Below are 24,756 nucleotides of genomic sequence, written 5' to 3' on the forward strand. Positions count from 1 at the left end.
GGTTTCACCACCCATTCAGGTAGTGCGTTCCAGATCATCATAATTCGCTGCATAAAAGAATGTTTTCTCAACTCCCAACTGGTTCTTTTGCCAATTATCTTAAATCTGTGCCCTCTGGCTATCAACCCTTCTGCCACTGGAAACAGTTTCTTCCTATCTACTCTATCAAAACCCTTCATAATTTTGAGCACCTCTATTAAACCTCCCCTTAACCACCTCTTCTTTAAGGAGAACAATCCCAGCTTCTCTAGCCTCTCCACGTAACTGAAGTTCTACAATCTACAAAATCTCACACATTTAATATCTTGTTTCTGCACATCAAGAACGCACATTATGCACCCTGTGCTTTGAGGGAACTATAAGTTGTGCCCTCCATTCTTCCAGCTCTGGCCCCTTTGCCCCCTCCACTGCACCTTCGGTCACAGTCTTCAGCTGCCTTGATCACGCTCTAGAATGTTCTCCATGAATCCCCCTCCCATCCTCAAAGCCAACCCGCCATGCACTGTAGCTCTTCTCCTACCACTGCTTAGTTTCTGTTTTCACCTCTGTGATTTGCTTTGGGTTGTTTTATTATGTTAAAGTTGCTATATAAATGCAAGTGTTCTGTAACAACTCAAATATCCATCGTTCTAATCTGTGCGATTGCAACAATAATGGCTAATTGAATAGTTATAAGTCATCTAATCGTGGTGTTCAGAGATGCACACGTGAAACTGCTGTGATTTATAGTAATCAGAAGCTGAAAATAAAATTACAGCCTTGAAATTGACAAGTATTTGCCACTTTTTAAAAATCATTTGTAGTATTTCAATTATTTATGGGGTCATTGTTCAGTTTTTGCACTGCTCACAGTAGCACGTTTGCATCTGGGCAGCAGATCAGCAAATTCATATGAAATGGGACTGGGTGGATTTTGTTGCATTAGAATTCTGGTACAGTATATATATTGCACATATGTACCTTTTTAATTACTTGGAAAATAGTGGGTGTGACTTGCACACCAGCACAATCTCAAAGTTTTGATGGTCATCTGTCATAAGAATGTAAGCATTTTAGCAACAGGAAAATAAAACAGTGGGTCCAACTACCAGCCATCCCTTTCTGGTGGATGGGCCAACCTTCTCAATCCCCTCTCCCTCCAGCCATGCAGCTCATTATCTCTTCAATCAATTTCTACTTTCTGCTTCTCTGAGTGTAAAGCTAGTGGGTGTGACTCTTCACTGTGTTTAGTACTCCAGCTCATTCCATCACTCTTAATGTAAACACATCAGAATTGCATCACCTAACCAGATGAAATTGTCTCTCTTCCAAGGAACAGTTGATGTGTTGGAGAAGTCCTGACAATCATACTGCACACACTGAAAAATGAAAACACACAATATTTGTAAGAGTTTTGTGCTTGGATTAGGATCTGCCTAATGTTACTGAGTAGGGAAGAGATTTAATGCAGTGAAAATCTGTGCTTGGATCTCTCACAGGAGGAGGTTGTGAACTTTATGAAATAAGAACTCATTACTCATGCCAGCTAGAAAACACATTCAAAGTTTTATATTTACCTTTATTAAAAAAATACTTTTTTTTGTTTAGGTCTGAGAAAGTAATTTTGTTTTATGTTTTTTTTTAGCAAGAAATGCACATGTATAAGGAGGTATGCTACTACATGCACTTTGCACTGGCTGCCTATGGCTGGCCCTTGTACTTAATGCGAAACCCAACCTGTGGACTCTGCAAACTGGCCAGCTCATGTTCGTGAGTAGCATTTATTTCCTAAATGTTGTAAAAACAATTCAATAAATTCAAAATACTGCAGGCTACAGGTTCTGAGCTGTTATACTGATCCATGGGTTATTCAAATAGTGTGCATAAGTGCTCTTTGGCTAACAAAGATGGAAGTGGAGTGGGTGTTTGTTCAGTCGTCTTCACACTTTGGACCAATATAAACCAGAAATGAAGGCTTGTCTCGTTCTGAAAGGGGTCCTAAATAAAGTTAGTGTGGTTGTTGTTCACTTGTTTCCCAGTGGGTAGGAATCCAGAGGACAACTCTGTCTCAGATTCACTATATTGGAAGTTTTTATGATAAACGGATAAGGAGATTCAATTTACTTAGCGTGGTGGCAATGGAGATCCTATAAATTGCTTTAGTACCTTTGGGCTAGGGAGGAGAAAAATCAGAAAGGGTTCCTGCTTCTGATCACTATCCAGTGGCTCCTGTTGGAAACTGTGCTGGACATAGGGTGAGGCTAAGAATTGTTTTATAACCTGCTGCCAAACATTCTACTGACACACTCGAGGCTCACAGGTGAAGAATGGCCATTTGGCTGAGATACTGGAGGATGGCTGGTGCCTATGAAACTATATCTCGTGAGTTAGCGCCTACAGGAGAATAAACTGGATGGGCAGCAATCTGGAACCTATCTCAGTGGTGCGATGGAGTATCGACCCGTTCCACTGCAGAGTGGTGGGATGATGGTTTGCACCTGTGGCCCACCGAAGGCTGACTTCCAAATCTCAGCCAAGCATTTCTTCGCAAGGAAGGAAAGTTTGAGAGAGTCATTCCCAGGAATCTCCGGTGCACCTTCCAGTGGTCGGTTTCAGAATTGCATTGGCAGGGGCCTGAGAGATAGTTGTGCTGCTCACCGTTTTGTTCATGAATGCTGTATAACAAATAGGAGAGAAAAGTACTTTTTAAAAAAAAAAAGGGAGTCCCACCTAACAACAAAAATTCAGAATTAATTTCTCAAAGCCAGGGAATTCAATCTGGGACCTTTTGATTGGTATTGCTTTGTGTTGTATCGAGTAGTGCCCTCACCCACTCTATCTGTTACTATCCCCTTTATTACTGTCTCCATGATGCTCTGTTTCTCTTTCTCCCTCTTTTTATTTCTCTGTCTCTTTTTCCCTCTCTTACTGTCCTTCTGTCTGTTTTTCTCTCCTTACTTTCTATGTTCCTCTCTCGCTGTCACTGTCCTCCTTTCTCTCTCACTCATTTTGCTGCTGTTGTACTCCCATGTTTGTTGCTGCTCTCCTTTTTCTTTGTATTTTTCTGTTACTGTCCTCCTTCCTCTTACTATCTCCCTGTGTCTGTTACTTTTTTTTCTCGCTGTCTCTCTCTGTGTGTCGCTCTCTGTTGCTCTCCACTGGTGCTTTCTCTATTACTCCAATGGTGTCTCTCAACTGCTGCCACTACTCTCTGATCCTTTTAATACATGTTTGTCCTTACGATCTATCTATCTACAAATCTTTTGACAGCTTGAGAAGAATAATACAATAAAAGATTTGAAAAGAAACCGAATGTAAGGATGGTCATATTTGAGATGCTGCTCCTGAATGGCTAATCAGTACATTCATTTTGTTTGCACCCCACAGCACCATCAGAATAAAATGATATCTGAACTGTAGACTATGCCCTGTAGAGAAGAGTGTTGTATGATTTTGGATTTTAAAAGTGTGCTAGAAAGATTGCACTACTGAAATCAATATTTTATTGCACATGTGAAGAATAACTTTAATGCAAAGTAATATGAAGATGAATGTTTGAGATGATTGGGAGTATCTGCATATTTAAAATTTATTGCTGTGGTTTGATTTTTGGGATGAGTATGGTGGTATCTGTGAATAAACAGAATTGTGGTCAAACACGCATTGTTGATTTAGATTGGCCACCTTTTGTTCATTACAAAACCAGATGGATGAGCATTTTAAAAGATGTGTGTTTATGTATAAAATCAGTTAGATGCATGCACTAAACAGGCCTGCTGGTGAAAGTGCGCAACCTATTTTTGAAATGCAGCAGTGAGAAATCATTTACTGTCTGCTTTTAATTCTTCAAAACTATGGGGGAGCCACTCTAAAGCTGAGCTGTCTGGTCTGAAACAGATAGGTGGTTACACTGCTGTTAATCTGGGGTGTCACTGGGCCTTGAGCAGACCTGCTCTGAGGTGCACATCATTGTAATTGGCATTGCTCAACAGCAAGCAGCTGTGCACTTTGCTGCATTCAGTGGATGCTGATCAACCGTCTAATCTGTCACTTTAATAGCATGTGTGGAACCTGGATATGGCATTTCAATTGACTTCAGTGAACTGAAAAACATGAATAATATGACTAATTCAGTATTTTAAGCACACAATTATCTTCTGTTTTCTAGGTGCTGCTGTTTTTGCCTCCCTCGACCCAGGTATGCTCCAAGTGTGACAGTTGAGGAAGACAACTGTTGCAACTGCAATGTCATTGCCATCAAACGTCACTTTCTGGATGAGAACTTTTGTTCAGTAGATATCGTATATACTTCTTGCCATGATGCGGTAGGTTGCTTAATAATAATTGTTAATATTGCTGGGACACCGGCGAGATCTCCTCCGCTCTTTGAATAGTGCCATGGGACCATTTATATCCACCTGAGTGGGCAGCAGACGGGGCCTCAGTTTAACATCTCATCCGAAAGATGGCATCTCCGAAGTGCATCACACTCTCAGTACTGCACTGAAGTGCCACCCTAGATTATGTGCTCAAGTCTCTGGAATGTGGCTTGAACCCACCAGCTTCTAACACTGAGGCGAGAGAGCTACCACTGAGCCATGGCTTACTTTTCTTTCTTTACACAGCACACAGGTGGCTTGGGTGTGTGTTACTTATCTGTGACACAGTCAAAAGGTTTTGATGTTACAAAGATCCATGGTTGAGTGGTTAATAAATTGCTCAGCACTCCTGAGATTATACATTAGCCAGAAACAATATTCCCAGAAAAATGTTGATTGATACAGTCTTGTTGTAAATTAATTCTTTTCCTTCTGAGTTTGCCATTTTACTGTTCTTCAAACCAAGTTCTCGTATCAATAAAACGGATGAAAATTGTATTTTTTACTGAGTTTTTTTGTTCTAGTTGATGCTGTTTATTTAAATGAACAGGTTTCAATGTATATGATACGTTGCAGTGATTTGCTGAAAAATCACTGCGCTAGCATTTGCTTACGCCCCTACTGCCTGTATTATTGATTAAATAACCCTAGAGTCCTGCAAGCAGGATACCAGTACATTTTGAAAACAGTAACCATCAACCCCCCCACCCCAAAAGAAACGATCAGCAGATATTATACAATATAAGACACTGGGGCAAATTTTTATTTGCCACAATGGCAGCAGATCTTCAGCGGGCCAGGATTTCCACCTGCCCCATGTCTGCATTTATTACACTGGCAGATTTGCACTGGCACCAGGACTAGTTACATCATACCAATTCATCTGCCTCAGGAGGAGATGTGCTTTAGTATAGCGTGACAGAGGTACTGGCTGATGATTAAAACTTTCATCTGATTAACTTTTTTTGAATTTCACCCTTTGCCTGGTGCAACCTTTAAAATTTAACTTCCTATCCATTGCACATAGAAATACTGGGCACCAGGAATGCCACCCAGCAATGCTATGGTGCAAGTGACAAAAAGTACATTGTATAACATCATCCTGCCATTTACTTTGTAAATATGCCCACCCATATTTGGGTGTATTATATACGTAACTTCACTTCAGGCGGAAAACCCCAGAAGTGCTATTGATTGGTGGGGAGCCCGCAGAACACCACCATACCTGATTTTCTTCTCCTACCCACCCAAGTTACATCCAAGATCAGGCGGAATAGGCAGAGGGAATTGGGGACAATGCAGTCTCACTGAATTGCATTTAATTTTTTGTCTTATTGAGGAACCAAGGTGAAAGGCCCATAGTGCAGAACACCAGCAAAGTTGAAAAGGGGGAAAGGGAAGGCAAGGTGTAACGGGAAATACTAATTATTTGACGACAAGTTTGGATTTTAATCCGGGGAGAAACGATGATTCCTAGAGGTGAAAAATTCCATAGTTTTGAGGCCTTAGGAAAGAAAACAAGTACTTGCATTTATATAGCGCCTTTCATGCCCTTGGGACATCCCAAAACGCTTCTGAAACGTCGTCACTGTTGTTATGTGGGCAAATGTGGCAGCCAATTTGAGCACAGCAAGGTCCCACAAACAGCAATCAGATAAATAACCAGTCAATCTGTTTTTGGAGCTGTTGATTAAGGGATAAGTGTTGGCCAGGACACCAGGAGAACACTCTGCTACTCTTCAAATAGTACCATAGGACCTTTTTATATTCACCTGAACAACAGGCAAATGGAGCTTCTGTTTAATGTCTCATCCAAAAGACAGCTACTCTGACAATGCAGCACTCCCTCCGTACTGCACTGAAGTGTCAGCCTGGATTATGTGCTCAAGGCTTCGGAATTGGGCATGAACTAGTGGCTCAGAGGCAAAGGTGCTACTACTGGGCCAAGCTGAAAGTCTGAATTAGGAAAGGAGCCTGTACGAATATTCTTCATTTTAACATAATGAAGCTGTAGGGAGGTGGAAAACCATGTAGGATGGTGTATTTGCAGCTTAGAAAGGACAAGAAAGAAAATTTCAGAGGTGCAATGGCCTCATGTGTTTAATGCAGACTCACTTTATTTTTATATTGTGGAATGAACCAATCCCTGAAACATTGAAATTAAAAACCAAAATACATGCAAATTGTTAACCAGTTGTTGCCTAACTCGACTGTGGACCTTTTGGGAGAATCTCTCAGCTCCTTCGAATTTCACTTTGTAATAAAGCCTGTGCTCATTAGCTTTGTATTAATTTAATTTGACTCTTTTTCTAGGTGTTTGAAACGCCTTTCTATGTTGCTGTGGATCATATGAAAAAGAAGGTGGTGATCAGTATTCGGGGGACCCTTTCACCAAAGGTGAGGTATTATAAGCATTCTGTATGGAGAAGCTAGCAATCGATGCCCAGAATTCTGCATGGTTCAGAAAGCCCTGCGTCCCATGTAACAAGATTTTATAATAAGATACAAGCTGCAGGAAGGAATGGTTGTCTTACTGTAATCAACACTTAAATTGTTTATTTCAGTTAAACAAAATAATCATCTGTTGCACAAAAATATTTGACTCGTGTTTACATGTTCTGAGCTTCTTTTACGGTGTCTATCCAGACACAAGCATGCAGCTGAGTATGTACACACAAGCACCCACCCACCTGAGATATGCGTGCACGAGACACCCACCCAGATAAAGGAATACATTCCGATACGTAAGTAAAGGTACACTGGAAGACACAGATACACACCCACACAGGCATATACCTTAACAGGAGCAGCCACTCAGGCACATAACAGTCAGATACAGGAATATAGGCACACACTGGGATACAACCGCCCACCCAGAAATGGCAGTCGCCAGACATGCACGCAGCCAGATATGTACACACACATACAGATACAGGTGTTCACCCACAGCTGCATACACTCAAATATGCTCAGGCGCAGGATATATTGTCTGTCTCGTTGCAATCTTTAGTGAAGCACAATTTTTAGGCTGTGAACAAGTTGCTTTCCAAATGCAGCATGCAATGAGGGCTCAATATGTTGGCAGCTATTTATTTTTAAAGTATATAACATGTGCAGGAAGCAGAGGGAAATAGGCTTCATGCCAGCAACAGAGCAAAAAGAAAGTAGTCTATGCAGTTCTTTAATGACTGGAAGACATGCATAGATTTATTTGGCTTTACGCGTTCCTGTCTCCAGTGCTCTTTTTTAATTACTCATTGTTGCTTATAAAGTATTATTGTAGTCTTAACAATGCATGTTGAATATGGCTTGGGTTTCATCTTGTGATTTCTGAGGTTTACCCAATAGGCTATTGGGTAAAGTCACTGCCACACAGACTGGAACATCCCAGGTTCGATCTCTGGTTATTTTAAGTTAGATGATTCAGCCAGAGCAGAATTTCAAGTAGGGGGTGCCAGGATTGATCGCAGTAGGGAAAAAAGCAGCCAACATTCACTCTATTGATTGCTATCCAATGAGTCTTGGTAGGAAGTGCATGTATATGGACATGGGGCAGGGATTGTTGAGAGAAGGAGAACATAATTGCTCTGGTACCTATATATAACTACACTGTAAATGCATGAAAGAATGTGTTTATGATTTTGCTATATTTAGTGTCCAAAATAGTTCTTCCATCTAGGTGATGATAGAATCAAGGTTGGCTGTGATGATTTCTGTGGTTGAATGGCTTGTTGACTTATACTGACAAATAGTGGGGGTAAGGTAATGGAGGAGTGTCTGCATCTGTGGAACCATATCCCAGGAAGGAGAGGAAGAGAAAACATTGGAAAAAGAAAACCACTGACTGTTAATCAAAGACAGGTTCACATTCATCTCTGACCTACTCTCATTCCACTGACAGGATGCCCTGACTGATCTGACCGGCGATGCTGAACGATTACCAGTGGAAGGACATCATGGAACTTGGCTTGGCCACAAGGTAACTGGAATTTTTGTTGTATCCGTCAGTTGGAATAGCCATGGTGCTGTAGGAAGTACTTCAGAACTGTTCATTGTTGAGCTTTAATACCCGGCCCTTTATTTTGTTAATTAAACAAATAACATAATTTCCTTCCCCATACAATGACACAGAAAATTGGAATCACTCTCGCTCTCTAGGGACATTTTACTACGTTTAAGGCGCTATATAAATACAAGTTGTTATTGTTGTTTTTCTCCAACCGAATCTTATATTGGAAGTTACATGATAACTTCATGTCTTTATAAAACAGTACATCATCCAGTTTACTGAGAGCGGTGCCAAAGAGAGATCCGCTGCTTTTATTTTTTTTAAATTAAGAATTCAGTGCTTAATCGAGCTAAGGAATGTTAGTGCTAAGGAATGGAACACTTTCCATTTCGGACACCCAATGTCTTACATTCCCAAATCATCAGATATTATAAAATACATATTTTTCCACAGTATCTTTGGGGATTTTTAATTATGTGATTGAGAGGGAGCCATTGGCTTAAAATAAACCTGATTTATAGTAGTGAATGGTTATTAATACACTTTTATAATGAAAGGTGCTTGATAAGGAAATGTAATATTGAGAAGAGGCCATTTAGCTCATCATAGATACTCTAGTATTCCAATTCTTCCAGCCCAGCATCTAGTTGCATTTTAAATGCCCTAAAGCTTCTGTTTGCAGTAATATATCTGACAGAATATTCCAGACATTTATCACCTTTAGCTTGAACATAAGAAATAGGAGCAGGAATAGGCCACTTGGCCGCTCAAGCCTGCTCCACCATTCAGTAAGATCATGGCTGATCTTGGGCTCAAAGCCACTTCCCCACCCGCTCCCCATAACCCTTCACTCCCTTATCTTGCAAAAATTTGTCTATCTCCACCTTAAATGTATTTAATGACCCAGCCTCCACAGCTCTCTGGGGCAGAGAATTCCACAGATTTACGACCCTCTGAGAGAAGAAATTCCTCCTCATCTCAGTTCTAAAAGGGCGACCCTTTATTCTAAAACTGTACCCCCGCGTTCTAGATTTCCCCATGAGGGGAAACATCCTCTCTGCATCTACCTTGTCGTGCCCCCTCAGTATCTTATATGGGCAGCACGGTGGCATAGTGGTTAGCACTGTTGCCTCACAGCGCCAGGGACCCGGGTTCGAATCCGGCCTCGGATGACTGTCTGTGTGGAGTTTGCACATTCTCCCCGTGTTTGCGTGGGTTTCCTCCGGGTGCTCCGGTTTCCTCCCACAGTCCAAAGATGTGCGGGTTAGGTTGATTGGCTATGATAAATTGACCCTTAGTGTTAGGGGGATTAAATACATGGGGTTACGGGGATAGGGTGGGATATGTGTTGGTGTAGGGGTTACGGGGATCGGGTGGGATACGTGTCGGTGCAGGCTCGATGGGCCGAAATGGCCTCTATCTGCACTGTGGGGTTTCTGTGATTCTGTGAAGACCACCTCTCATTCTTCTAAATTCCAATGAGTATAGGCCCAGCCTGCTCAACCTTTCCTCATCTCTGGAATTAACTTAGTGAATTGTCTCTGAACTGCCTCCAATGCAAGAATATCCTTCCTTAAGTAAGGAGACCAAAACTGTACGCAGTACTCAAGGTGTGGTCTCACCAATGCCCTGTACAGTTGTAGCAGGACTTCCCTGCTTTTATACTCCAACCCCCTTGAAATAAAGGCCAACATTCCATTTGCCTTTTTGATTACTTGCTGTACCTGCATGCTAACTTTTTGTGTTTCATACACAAGGACCCCCAGGTCCCTCTGAACTGTAGCATTTTGTAATCTCCATTTAAATAATAATTTGCTTTTTTATTTTTCCTGCCAAAATGGATAACTTCGCACTTTCCCACATTATACTCCATCTGCCAAATGTTTGCCCACTCACTTAACCTGTCTATATCCCTTTGCAGATTCTTTCAGTCCTCTGCACAACTTGCTTTCCCACCCATCTTTGTATCATCCGCAAACTTGGCTACATTACGCTTATCCCTGTGGCACCCCACTAGTTACCGTTTGCCAACCAGAAAATGACCCATTTATTCCCGACTCTCTGCTTTCTGTTGTTAACCAATTCTCTATCCATGCTAATATATTACCCCCAACTCCGTGAGCTCTTATCTTATGCAGTAACCTTTTATGTGGTACCTTATCAAATACCTTCTGGAAATCCAAATACACCACATCCACTGGCTCACCTTTGTCCACCCTGCTCGTTACCTCCTCAAAGAACTCCAGCGAATTTGTTAACCATGATTTCCCTTTCATAAAACCATGCTGACTCTGCTTGACTGCATTATGATTTTCTAAATGCCCTGCTACTGCTTCCTTAATGAAGGACTCCAGCATTTTCCCAATGACAGATGCTAGGCTAACTGGTCTATAGTTTCCTGCTTTCTGTCTCCCTCCTTTCTTAAATAGGGGTGTTACATTTGCGGTTTTCCAATCCGCTGGGACCTCTCCAGAGTCCAGGGAATTTTGAAGATGTTCCTTTAGATCAAGTTTATTTCAACACCTGGCTTTCTTTCATTTTCATACGGTGCCTGTTTTCTAGTAGCTTGCTTTCACTGTACAGGAAACTTTGAGCTATCCGGAAGTTGAATGTCCGGCAACTTTGATCTAACGGCAGAAATCAGCAGCCGGTTTGGTTAGGTGTTTTTTTTTCTCCTAGCATTCTTTTCACAGGCAGGCTCTAGAAAGCGTCTTTGTCGCTTAGCAACAGCTTCAGAGACGCTTCCAAGCTACTGGGCCGAGTGTTTACAAGCTGTTGCTGAGCAACAGTGTTTGTGGTCAGACACGGCAGGCTCTAGAAAGCATCTCTGTATCTTAGCAACAGCTTCAGAGACGCTTCCAAGCCACGGGCTGAGTGTTTACAAGCTGTTGCTGAGCAACAGTGTTTGTGATCAGATACTGCGATGAAAAGCTCCTATCTGATAACATTGACGCTGGTCTATCCGGAGCTTTTAAAAAAACGGCAGTAGCTCGGTCCCATGGGTGCCGGATAGCACAAAGTTTCCTGTATTTTTATATCTCTGTTTTATTTGCGTTTCATATTAATATATATTTCAATTTGTTCTTATTGATCCTCTTGTATTTCTCTCTCCCTTTTTATTTGTTTTATTTTCCCTTTTCACTTAGCTGTTATTATGGTCGAAAAAGACAAACATTTCAGATCATCAATTAAAATAGGTTACCAGCAAGGAATTACAACTGTTGTACAGTGATAAAGACTTTAGTGTTTGTGATTTGAGAAACCAGGCAACAGTTTGCGCTGTGTCTGTAGATCTATCACGGGTTTCATTACAATGGGACAGATGATTGTTTTCCAAAAGAGTATCTTGCCACAACTCACTGCTATCCTGGATTATTTTAACCTCTAATGCACTAGAGTGCAGCCAATTGCAGGTATGTGGCTCTCCCGCTGCTGTCTGCACTCCTTATAGAATCATAGAACTTTACAGTATAGAAGTCGATTATTCATCCCATTGCACCTCTGAAAGAGCTATCCACTTTGTCCCTTTCCCCGTAATCTTTAAAATTTTTCATTTTCCTCGCTGCAAGTAGCTTGACGTAGTGAGAACTGATGATATTGAAGACCAATGAAATGTACACATGCATCCACACAGAAGTAACCACTGTGTAAGGAGGGCAGTCAGTGGAGAGTATGTCATGTATTTGTAATAGCTTTTCTCCTCTAATTTAAAGGTGCTATTAAAGAGATTGAAATAATCAGGATAGCAGTGAATTGTGGAAGAGTGCATTGCTGGTTTAAAAAAAAAATGAGTCTACGAATCTGGTGTTGGGTTAAAGCCAAGTAAATGAACATAAGAACATAAGAAATAGGAGCAGGAGTAGGCCAATCGGCCCCTCGAGCCTGCTCCGCCATTCAATAAGATCATGGCTGATCTGATCCTAACCGCCAATCTACTATCACAGAACCATCTCCTAAATCTAACAGAATTAGACACACGAAATAGGAGCAGGATCAGGCTACACGGCCCCTGGGCCCGCTCCGCTACCCACAGGGCCATGACCGATCCGAACCTAGACTCATGTCCAAATTCCTGCCCGCTCCCCATAACCCTTTATTCCCTTTACTTCTAGGAAACTGTCTATTTCTGTTTTAACTTTATGTAATGATGTAGCTTCTACAGCTTTTTGGGGCAGCATATTCCATGGACCTACCACCCTCTGAGTGAAGTAGTTCCTCCTCATCTCAGCTTTGAAAGAGCAGCCCCTTATTCTAAGACTATGCCCCCTAGTTCTAGTTTCACCCATCATCGGGAACATCCACCCGATCCAACCCCTTCACAATCTTATATGTTTCAATAAGATCGCCTCTCATTCTTCTGAACTCCAATGAGTAGAGTCCCAATCTACTCAACCTCTCCTCATATGTCCATCCCCTCATCCCCAGGATTAACCGAGTGAACCTTCTTTGTACTGACTCGAGAGCAAGTATGACCTTTCTTAAGTATGGACACCAAAACTGTACGCAGTATTCCAGGTGCGGTCTCACCAATACCTTGTACAACTGAAGCAATACCTCCCTATTTTTATATTCTATCCCCCTAGCAATGAAAGCCAACATTCCATTGGCCTTCTTAATCACTTGCTGCACCTGCATACTAACCTTTTGAGTTTCGTGCACCAGGACCCCCCAGATCCCTTTGTACTTCAGTACTTTCCAGTTTCTTGCCATTAAGATAATAACTTGCTCTACGATTTTTCCTGCCAAAGTGCATAACCTCACACTTTCCAGTATTGTATTCCATCTGCCAAATCTCTGCCCACTTACTTAGCCTGTCTATGTCCCCTTGCAGGTTTTTTATGTCCTCCTCACTCACTACTTTCCCTCCCATCTTAGTATCATCTGCAAACTTTGATATGTTACACTCGGTCCCCTCCTCCAAATCGTTAATATAGATTGTAAAGAGTTGGGGACCCAGCACTGACCCCTGCGGAACACCACTAGTTACTGATTGCCAGTCCGAGAATGAACCATTTATCCCAACTCTCTGCCTTCTGTTAGATAGCCAATCCTCTATCCATGCCAGAATATTACCCCCAATCCCGTGATATTTTATCTTAAGCAATAATCTTTTGTGTGGCACCTTGTCAAATGCCTTTTGGAAGTCTAAATACACTACGTCCACTGGTTCCCCTTTATCCACCCTATACGTTACTTCCTCAAAGAACTCCAGCAAATTTGTCAAACATGACTTCCCCTTCATAAAACCATGCTGACTTTGTCCTATTAAATTATGATTATCCAAATGTCCTGTTACTGTCTCCTTAATAATGGACTCCAATATTTTACCTACCACAGATGTTAGGCTAACCGGTCTATAGTTTCCAGCCTTCTGTCTACTGCCCTCTTTAAATAAGGGCGTTACATTAGCAGTTTTCCAGTCTGCCGGGACCTTTGCTGAGTCCAGGGAGTTTTGGAAAATTATTACCAATGCATCCACAATCCCTACCGCCACTTCCTCAAGAAGCCATCAGGTCCAGGCGATTTATCCGCCTTGAGTCCCATTATTTTACCGAGTACCACTTCCTTAGTGATTTTGATCGTGTTTAGCTCCTCCCCCCCCCTATAGCTCCCTGTTTGTCCAGTGTTGGGATATTCTTAGTGTCTTCTACTGTAAAGACTGATACAAAATATTCATTCAGTGTTTTTGGCATCTCCATATTTCCCACCATTAATGCCAGGAGCTAATCCCATGCTTTTGCTCTCTGGGTCTCCCTATTTCACAAAGGGGTCCAACATGCCAATAAGAGACTAGCCCCGACATGGAGTGCAAGAAGTAGAGGTCACTCTCCGGACATATACAAACAAACAAAAAATGTAAATATTAAAATAAAGATAGTTTAGTGTGTTGAGGGCAGGCTTCTCGTGTAACTGCAGTGGAATGCTTGTGTACATTTCCAGTAGGTGTCAGTATGTAACTGGGTAGAGTTCTGTCATCATCTCCACAGAACAAGGACAAAAGGTAAAAAAAAAAGCTTCTGATTTAATTTTTTTTAAATCCTCACAACTAAGAGATTTATTGCCACTTGATACACATCTACTTGCTGCCCATTATGTATACTTTCATCTTTGATATTAAAGCAGGATTTTTTTTCTTCAGCTTATTAATTGTAGATTGCATCTATTGTTTGTACTGTCGTGTGTAATCCAGTTGCTGAAAATGACTGTAAAGAGACGTAGATTTACAGTTGATCAGCAAGAAAGTGAGTGTAGAAAGCTGGTACATCATTGTTCAGCTGTTCTCGCGTACAGTATCTCACATGAGCAGAGCTGATTGCAGTACCCCTATACAAATATCAGGTGTACATATTTTATCTTGGTTACATACACATACTGTATCTTGTCGGACATTTGTTGGTAGCAAAGTATGGGAGGCTCGTCCGAGACCTGCCTATTATAAATATGTTTTGTCAGATTTCATTATCCAGCATGGATTATTTCTGTGCAATGGAACTTTATTTCTGCAGTGCCATCTTCCTGTCTCTCTCCTTCAAAAAAAAAAAGATGCTGTTTAGGAATCGCCTTCCGTGCTATTATCTGGTCAGCTGGCAGGCACCAAGGTCTGCCCAACTGGCTCTTCCTTCTCACTGAGCCAGAGCCGTCGGATATTGTGAAGCATTCCCTTTACTGACCAGGCTCTCCCCCCATTGTCTTCGAGCATCGCGAGTCGGTGTCCAGCAGTACATTACTGGAAAGCTGATGATGGTAAAATTGAAAAGTTAGAGACATATAGTTCAGGTTAGACGTAGTTTGAACTCCTCGTTCACTTTTTATTTTGCTTTACCCACTTTTAGTGTTAGAAATTAAACAAAATATCAAGCATGCTGGCTGTTCAGTAACTAGATGTTACAATTTATCTTAACCTGCATTCTGTCCCTTTGCAGGGCATGGTTCTGTCTGCGGAATACATCAAAAAGAAACTAGAACAGGAGATGATTCTCTCTCAAGCCTTTGGCCGAGACCTGGTACAGTACAGCTGATGTTATAAAATGTAGACAGAAATAAACACAATGAATGCTGGTATTCTGAAATAAAAACAGCATGTAATTATCCAAAAGAGAAAAGCTGGGTTACCAATTTGTTTTGGTTGGATGTTAGTTCTGATGAAGGCCACCCACTCAATGTTAACCTTTCCTCTTGCAATTGGATGGTGAGTGCCCTGCTGTGCCATTCCAATGTTTTCTGATGCAAGATCTGTTGCTTTTCCTGAAATAACAACTTGTGTTTACTAATTTTGTGGCCTACGTTTTCATTACTTTGCTGCAGTTGTAATGTGATCTGTGTATTGTGATCAGGTTTTTAACAAATTCTCTGTATCTTTAAACATATGTACTTGAGAAACTAAATGAAGTCTAAAAATTACGGAAACCTTACAGTTGCGCTTTACTAAATAATGGATACCATCTGTTTGATAGTCAATATTATCCATTTAACTTGTACATTAGTGTTTGCTTGGTTCAGTTGGTAGCAGAGTCAGAAGGCTGTGAGTTCAAGGCTCACACCATGACTTGAGCTCATAATGTAGGCTGACATTCCACTGCAGAGTGCTGCATTGTCCTGTCTTTTGGATCAAACATTAATCCAAGGCCCTGTCTGTTCAGTTGGTTGTTAAACATCCCATGGCAATATTGGAAGAGTAAGAAGTTTTCCCAGTGTTCCTGGCCAGCATTCCTCCCTCTGCTAGCACTACAAAAAGTATATTAATATTGCTGTTTCAGGGAACTTGCTGTATTTATTCGCCTACATAAGTCACAACAATTGAAAATAAATCATCGGATGTGAAGTACTTTGAGATGCTTTATGAGACATGATGTGGTACTAGATCAATGCAAGTGTTTTTCCGTTCTTAATTCAGTTGGTAGTACTCTTGCCACTGAGTCAAAAAGGTGTGGATTTGAACCCTACATCAGGATTTGAGCATATAATCTAGGCTAATACTCCAGTGCAGTACTGAGGTGTGCTGCATTGTCAGAGATGGCATACTCCATTTAAGATGTAAACAAAGATGAGATTCTCGAAGGATGACAGCTGTGTCCCTATTATTGTTGAGGGTTGCATATGAAGAATGGCCACTTAGACGAGGTACATGGAACCATACCCAGCTAAGAGTGAATGACTTCACAACAGAAGGAACGGACAGGAGAAAATTGGCAAGAAAAAGGAAAGTTAGGGATACTCTTTGGACTAAAGTATTGCTGCATATTTTGCCACTAGTGAATTTTCTGGGAGTTTGGTACATCCAGACTTATGCAAAGCATCATCTCCCATTAAAACCAGTGGTGTGGCTTTAGAATGTGTGTCAGCAGAGGACATGATTGGAGACTCAAAATAGCAAGTTTCCATCATATCACAAGTACTGTATGTTGTTTAAATCGATATATACATTCTAGCAGTTAGGACAAATCTTTTTGAGTGGTGATAAATGGGAAATACAGTATACTGAAATCCTAGTCATTGCTTTTCTGTTTTAAGTAAAAATATGGAATTTTTCCAAAGCATGTACAGGGCTTGTGTGCACATACTTTAATTGTACAAGAATGAACATTAGACCCAGTACCAACATATAGTGGAAGTAGTACACTCTTTTTGGGCTGTATTTATGTGTGGGCTTCTGGAACTACAGATGAGATCTTCACATTAGGTTGACTTGGTCACTGTGGGAAATAAATAAAGTATTGTCGTCTTATATTTATTAGCTTCTTCCTTGCTGGTCACAGCACACGCTAGGCTAATATTGGCTACTGTTGACTGTTTGAGAGCTGCAGGAATATATGTTGCAGTGTGGTAGACTAAAGGCATTAATGTTCATCTGTGACTGGTTCTTGTCAAACAAAAAAAGGCTTACTACTAATGTCTGCTAAATGCAGAATTATTGGTGTCAGTCTATTAAATAGTGTCCTTGATAGCTCAGTCTGCTGGCATATAGTCTGAGTTAAAGTTTTTAAAAAAAAAAAAATTGTTCATGGGATGTGGGCGTCGCAGGCAAGGCCAGCATTTATTGCCCATCCCTAATTGCCCTTGAGAAGGTGGTGGTGAGCTGCCTTCTTGAACTGCTGCAGTCCGTGTGGTGAAGGTACTCCCAGTGCTGTTAGGTAGGGAGTTCCAGGATTTTGACCCAGCGACGATGAAGGATCAGCGATATACTTCTAAGTCAGGATGGTGTGTGACTTGGAGGGGAGCATGGAGGTGCTGATGTTCCCATGCGTCTGCTGCCTTTGTCCTTCTAGGAGGAAGAGGTCGCGGGTTTGGGAGGTGCTGCCGAAGAAGCCTTGGTGAGTTGCTGCAGTGCATCTTGTAGATGGTACACACTGCAGCCACTGTATGCCGGTGGTGGAGGAAGTGATTGTTTAAGGTGGTGGATGGGGTGCCAATCAAGCGGGCTGCTTTGTCCTGGATGGTGTCGAGCTTCTTGAGTGTTGTTGGAGTTGCACTCATCCAGGCAAGTGGAGAGTATTCCATCACAATCATTACTTGTGCCTTGTAGATGGTGGAAAGGCTTTGGGGAGTCAGGAAGTGAGTCACTCCTTGAGGTGAAGGTACTCCCACAGTGCTGTTAGGGAGAGAGTTCCAGGATTTTGACCCAGCGACAATGAAGGAACAGCGATATATCGTTATTTTATTTTGCCTATCAACTAATGGGCATGGAAGGCAGGAAACCAGGAAATTCAAATAGGGGAACATTGTTCTTTTAAGAAAAAGGTCATTAATATTATTTGAATTGCTTGATTATGTAGCTGCAACTTACTCATAGCCATCTATTATCACCACAGATAGAACGAGTGTGTGAACATGTGTCCTTTATGAATGCAGTAAACAGTAAAACCATTAAGGAAGACGAGAACAAATATTACCTACCCTTATGCTTCTCTTATCTACCAACAGGGGAAAGGGACCAAACATTATGGATTAATCGTGGTTGGACATTCTTTAGGTGCTGGAACTGCAGCTATTCTTTCCTTCCTGCTCAGACCGCAGTATCCTACACTACATTGTTATGCTTACTCTCCACCTGGGGGACTTCTTAGGTAAGTGCATATGAGGCCAGTGTTGTGTTGCATAGCGACCTTACATAATTTAGATTATAGAAAATTGCACCAGAGTTGTTAACCCTATGGACACCTCTAGGATGGGTAATGTTGATTCTGCTCACTGTATTAATGACTATTAATTTCAGATTTTATACAGTAACTAACAGATTACTAGATTAATCAAATCATGGTATGGTTTAAACCAGATAGGGGTTGATGTCTGTAAACTATTTTTGTTAACACATTATCAAAATATTAAAAACAATACGTCACTATACAGACATTACACTTTATACAAATGCAGTGCGCCTCTTGAGCTGAAACCTGCAACTGACAACATTCCAATTTGCGAAATTCTGTCCCCAAACCATTAAACTTTGAATGAGTGGAACTTCTGATTAGTTAACAGTGGTAGTCTTAAAGGGACATAGCACCTCCTTATCAACAGAATGATGCAATTTGAACAGTATAGCATCTGACTTAGTGTTAGGGAAGCTAGTACGTGAGAAACATTGGGCCTGAATTTGTGGTCAGTGATGAAGCGACGCCGCTGGCCCCAAAGTATGCTTCGCACAAGGATCTCTGATCCCCTTGTGCGAGCTGCTGTGATTTAAACAAGCTGTCTGAGCAGCCAATTAAAACGCAGAATTCTCACAGACAGCAAACAAGGAAGTGCGTAAGCTCTTAAAATTCTAACTTTCTAAAAATGTTAGACAGAGCAAAACAAAGATTGGGGCTCTCGCATGGAGAAAAGGCAAACCTGAAATAAAGATGAACAAACTTTTTTTTAAGTAATTTTTTTTTGAAGTTTCTTAAGTATTTTAATTTTTATTAAAAATTGATAAATTTCACTGCACAAAATTCAAATTCATTTTTCAGGCCCTTAACTTTTGTTTAGCAATCAATATGCTGTTAAAACCCCAGGTACACCTAATCCCATTTGGGTCTAACTTTTAGTGGGGAATTTAACAGCGTAATTACTGCAGAAGAACTGAAGTTTTTGTCCATTTCCCCGATTTGACTGATTACGCTGATTGGCCGGCACTATGGGGTGGTCACAGTGAAGCCTGTGTGGGAGCTGTGAATGACAAACCGCAACTTCAGGATTTCCGCATGCGCCAAATCCCAAAGTTGTGGTCAATTTCAAAGGCGGAATGACGGCGAACGCTGCTAGTTCGCTGTCGTCTGGACTGCAAATTCTGGGCCATTATGTCCGCCTGTGGAGATTTTACACATTTTTACAGATGCAAAGTGATCTGTAATCTGAAATTGAGTAGCACATTCAATTCTACAATATTCTCTGACCAAACAGTTTAATTGAGTGACCTTGTGTTTTGTTTGCATACAGTAATTAGCCTTTTATTGGAACAAGCCAATTTAAATACAACTCCAGAATAATATATTGGACACAGGAGATCCACAAGCTTATTTTAAATGAGTTAATAAATCTGTTAAAATACCAGGAATTCAATACAAATTTCTTTATTACACTGAAAAATTTCAACTTATTAAAGAGAACAGAGTTTAATGGAATAATTGGCTCAGGAGACTGAGGTGGTGAATGGATTAGACACTGGTCTTTCAACTTTGAGACCCGAATTCAAAGTCCACCTGAACTGACCGCTGGATAATTGAGAGAAATAGAAAATGTGGTGCAGATGAAGATGCTGTACTGGTGTTTGGGGGGTAAGGCACATTCTTTGGGCAGACTGGAGGGAGCTTGACCAAGAAGTGTTGGACACGGACATTAAATGCCCAAAGTGGAAAGCGCTTTGTTCCCCAGAATTAACATCTCTCGCCTTAATTTGCACAAGATTCACACAGAAAAGTGTAAAACAAGCATTTGGTTTATTGGGCTACCAATTGAGTTCCAGTTTATACCAATGGACATGACCTTCAATGTGATGGACTTCTTTAAGGATATGTTTAAAAGAATCAATCATGCTTCGATTGTTGTAGTATTTTCTGTGAGTTTACCAATGTTAATTAGATTGTTTAATTTACTTTTTAAACTTCCTTTACCTTTTTATCAAAATGTAACAAAAATATTAAGTGGTAAGTGTACATTTAAAAAAATACATTATTGACGCCCTCCTTAACCTTGTGGATAAAACCACCACCTGGTTTAGCACTGCGCCTTACAGACTAGATTATCCCAGTCCTGGTCTGTGCTCCATTATGTTTTGGTTACCTTTTCAGACATTATAATTTGACCTCAGTATCTCTGGGTTAGGGAAGAATCAGTCAGGATTCATACTCCTAATTCTAATCCACCAATCCTGATTGAATGTCCTTGTGTGGATGTTGGGTGAGGACAGCATTGGGGTTCACTGTAATTTGCCCCAAGATCAAATGGTTTGTTGATGCCTACTGCCTAAACTCACAAATATGGAATGGCTACTTGGGCAAGGTACTTGAGAGCTGTTGGTGCCCATGGACTCATATCCCACCACAAATCATTGTCCTCAGGCGAGGAGGGAAGAAAGAAAATACTACAGGAAACTTTCTGATATCCGGCACTGACGGGACCGAGCTGGTGCCGTAACATCAGAAGTGCCGGACATACCAGAGTTAATGTTTAAACATACGGAACTGAGAAGCTCCGTGTGAATCAACAAACCCTGTTGCTTAGCAACAGCTTCAAAACAGTCGGCTGCAGCTGCAAGCGTCTGTAGCTGTTGCTATAGCTACAGACCTTGCAGTGCTTGACTGGGGAAAAAAAAAGCAACGAGAAGTGAAAAAACATATAGAAAACGGCTCCTGATTTTTGCCGTTAGATTGAGTATTCCGGTCATATAACCTCCGGATAAACCAAAGTTTCCTGTAATTTTGTTCTACGTGAAAATGTAGAACATGCTGGCTCATTAAGGTCTGCATTTGAGTCTATGTAAGTATATCTTTCTTTGCTATTTTGTATTTGATCTACTGATGCTAGATACTGAGGCCTAGAAATTCGGTTGTGGGTTCGCCAGGGCTTTAGCGCCGGAAATTTAGCGCCGGCGCTAAGTCCCCCTGCGCGCGCCAAAAATTCAGTAGTGCCGCGCCCAAACGGCTGCCGGCGCCACTAGAGGGTGTCAGCGCCTCGAAATGGGCGCTGAGTGCCGCATTGCGGCACAATTCCGGCGCTGCGGCACCCGATGCGGTGCGGCAGGCTGGGGAAGTGCAGGCCTCCTCCTTCAGTCAAGGAGGAGCTGCCTGCACCCGCCCGCTGGCCGTTCAAATGTTCAGAAAAATGAGCCCGGCACCTCGGACAAGTGCCGGGCTTGCAGGCCAGACGCATCTGTTCCGCGGGGGTGGAGGAGTCCGGGGAGGGAGGTGCGGGCAGGCGGCCGGCCGCCGCGCGACCTTAATGCGCCGGCGCTAACTCCTGCAAGACTCGGTTGCCAAAGTCTTAGTTGCGGCTGCCACGGGCGAGGCGGCTGCAACTCAATTTCGGCGCTGGGGCCCATCACCACGGCAACCGGGACGCTGCGCACACCGATGACGTCATCGGTGCCGGCGCAGCGCAACCGGTGTAACGCCGACGGAAGGGCCCCACTGAATTTGCCAACTGGCCATAACTCCGGCGCTAGGCCCTCCAGCGCCCCAAATGGGGCGCTAAGCCTACTGAATTTCTAGGCCTGAATGTCCTTCAGCATTATCATACCTCACACATCAGTGTAAACATGTTATCCTTTTTAACTGTTCTTTCCTGATATCTTCTAATTTAATCCTTTAGCTGTGATGCTATGGAATACTCTAAGGAGTTTGTGACATCTGTTATCTTAGGGAAGGATCTGGTACCAAGGCAAGTTGAGAAATTTTATTTAATTTTACTACTTGCTGAATCCATTCTAATATGTTGGAACCTCAATTCTGTGCTCTTTCATTATTTACAATCTTGATTCTCTGCCAGAATTTTTGTAGATGCCAGGGCTTAGTTTTGCATGAACCAGCTATATTCAGTTGTTTTTAATTGATTTTTCATAGTTTGTGTTACAATACAGCAAGATCGATGTTCTGGTGTAATACCTGGTAGAATTATCTATCCAATTAGCTCTGATATTTAGCTTTTGGTCATAGCTTGTGGGAGTCCTGGCATTAGATGGGAAGCCATCAGGAACTGGGCAGTCTGCAGTTTTTAATGACTGTGTAATTTTTATAATGAACAGAATATGGTGCTTGTTTGGGTCATTTAGGTATACCAGTCAGAAACTAAAATCTCACTATCGCTAACTAAGTATGTGGGGCTCTTGGCTATCTGCTTGGGGCTGTGGGGTGGTCCTCCCTATTATTTGATAAATATTTGAGGTGCTGTTTCATAAGTAAATAGGAACCAAACCTTTAGCAATTTGCTGAATCTATACAAGTATAAGTTTGTTCCAATAATGAAGACAGGATACAAGACCTGCATTCATTTCAGAAGCTGCACCATTCGAAAATAATAGAGGAGGAGAAGAGCTTCAGATTATCATGAATTTTGAAACACTTTTGCTTTGTATATTACTGACCTGAGAGACAGGCCTGGAGTTTCCGCTGGGGTTGCAGTCGGGAAAATGTGCTCAAAATGCACTGGAATTTGCTTCGGTTTTGCCAAGGCGAAGTTACGCCTAAGTTTCCGCTCAAACTAATTTGCATAAGGCCAAACATAAAATCTCCCATGAATCAGCGTAATCAAGCAATGTTCTAGATCGTAATCTATTTGTGACCGGAACAAGGCCAACGGGACCTCGAATACAGAATTAAACTAATTGCTGCAATTTAAGAATAGGCCAGTTAGTGGCTTCAATTGACTACTGGTCACAGGTCCTGTGTACCAAGGGCAGATCAGTTGATTAAATTTCAGCTAATTTAAATTGAATTTAAAATAATGGTAGCATTAATATTAGAAACCGACCTGAGTGAGGACTCAATTGACTGGTGGCCACTGCAGCTACAGGTCATTCACGATGGATTAATGTGACCATGGATGCCTGTGCGCCCAAAATTCTGGGTGGAATGTGATGAAGACCCCCGAATGGGCACAATTGGTAGAAACCCGCCATGCTGACCTGTGAGTGTGGGCTGCTTCGGGCGAATTGATTTTTGAACCAGCGTAAATGATCGCGGAAACTCGATTGTAAATGGTTATGGGCATAACTCACTTGTGTTTAAATTCTGTGACCTTTTGCCCAAATTCAGTCGCTTCCTCCTAGATTGCGCTGATATCTGGGCGGAAACTCTACGCCATATTGTTTTAGTTCCTTTTATTCAGTTCTCCTTCTCACCTCTTTCTCCCCCCCCCCCACCTTGTTGCCATATCGGATCCTCTAACTGAAAGGACTGCTTTTGACCTGCTATCACGGCTCTTTATTGGGGCTGTGCGGTATGTGGGTAACTCAACTTTATCTCTCAACCATGTGGACATTAAATATGGCCGGAGATAAGCATCAGCAGTGCACAAAACTCCCAAGCTAGCAAAGTTAGCTAATTTGCTGGTTGGACAGTAAACCATACTCCCAATCTTAAGATTCACGTTGAATTTTACCCTTTCAACATGTTGCATAGGAACAGGAGTAGGCCACTCAGCCCCTCCAGCCTGTTCCGCCATTCAGTTAGATCATGGCTGATCTATATCTTAACTTCATCTACCCGCCTTGGTTCTGTAACCCTTAATAGACTTGCCTAACAAAAATCTATCAATCTCAGTTTTGAAATTTTCAATTGACCTAGCCTCAACAGCTTTTGGAGGGGAGAGTTCCAGATTCCCTTTGTGTGAAGAAGTGCTTTCTGACATCACCCCGAATGGCCTATCTCTAATTTTAAGGTCATGCCCCCTTGTTCTAGACTCTCGCACCAGAAGAAATAATTTGTCTCTCTCTCTACCCTGTCAAATCTTTCAATCATCTTAGAGTGCAATTAGATCACTCCTTAATCTTCTATATTCAAGGGAATACACGCCTAGTTTATGAAGGCTATCATAATTTAACCCTTTTAAACATAGAAACATAGAAGATAGGAGCAGGAGTAGGCCATTCGGCCCCTCGAGCCTGCTCCGCCATTCAATGCGATCATGGCTGATCATCCAAATTCAGTACCCGGTCCCTGCTTTTTCCCCATACCCCTTAATCCCTTTAGCCTTAAGAAATATATCCAACTCCTTCTTGAATATATTTAATGTATTGGCCTCTACTGCCTTCTGTGGTAGAGAATTCCACAGGTTCACCACTCTCTGGGTGAAGAAATTCCTCCTCATTTCTGTCCTAAATGGCTTACCCCTTATCCTTAGACTGTGACCCCTGGTTCTGGACTCCCCGACCATCGGGAACATCATTCCTGCATCTAGTCTGTCCAGTCCTGTCAG

At 41.9% G+C, this 24,756-nt stretch overlaps 1 protein-coding gene across 1 annotated transcript in view; it reads left to right on the forward strand.

The window, feature by feature from the left end:
• Window positions 1-24,756, forward strand: part of dagla (diacylglycerol lipase, alpha) — a 482,446-nt gene that overhangs the window by 372,443 nt on the left and 85,247 nt on the right. Inside the window, exons 10-16 of the mRNA XM_086008510.1 lie at window positions 1,625-1,749; window positions 4,148-4,304; window positions 6,672-6,755; window positions 8,260-8,337; window positions 15,291-15,371; window positions 18,289-18,431; window positions 22,153-22,221. Of these exons, the coding sequence (XP_085864636.1) occupies window positions 1,625-1,749; window positions 4,148-4,304; window positions 6,672-6,755; window positions 8,260-8,337; window positions 15,291-15,371; window positions 18,289-18,431; window positions 22,153-22,221 (737 nt within the window). The remainder of the gene's footprint in view (window positions 1-1,624; window positions 1,750-4,147; window positions 4,305-6,671; window positions 6,756-8,259; window positions 8,338-15,290; window positions 15,372-18,288; window positions 18,432-22,152; window positions 22,222-24,756) is intronic.

This window comes from Somniosus microcephalus, chromosome 15 (genome assembly GCF_052327205.1).
Source record: "Somniosus microcephalus isolate GS21.2 chromosome 15, FLI_Smic_1.0, whole genome shotgun sequence".
Lineage (NCBI taxonomy): Eukaryota > Metazoa > Chordata > Chondrichthyes > Squaliformes > Somniosidae > Somniosus > Somniosus microcephalus.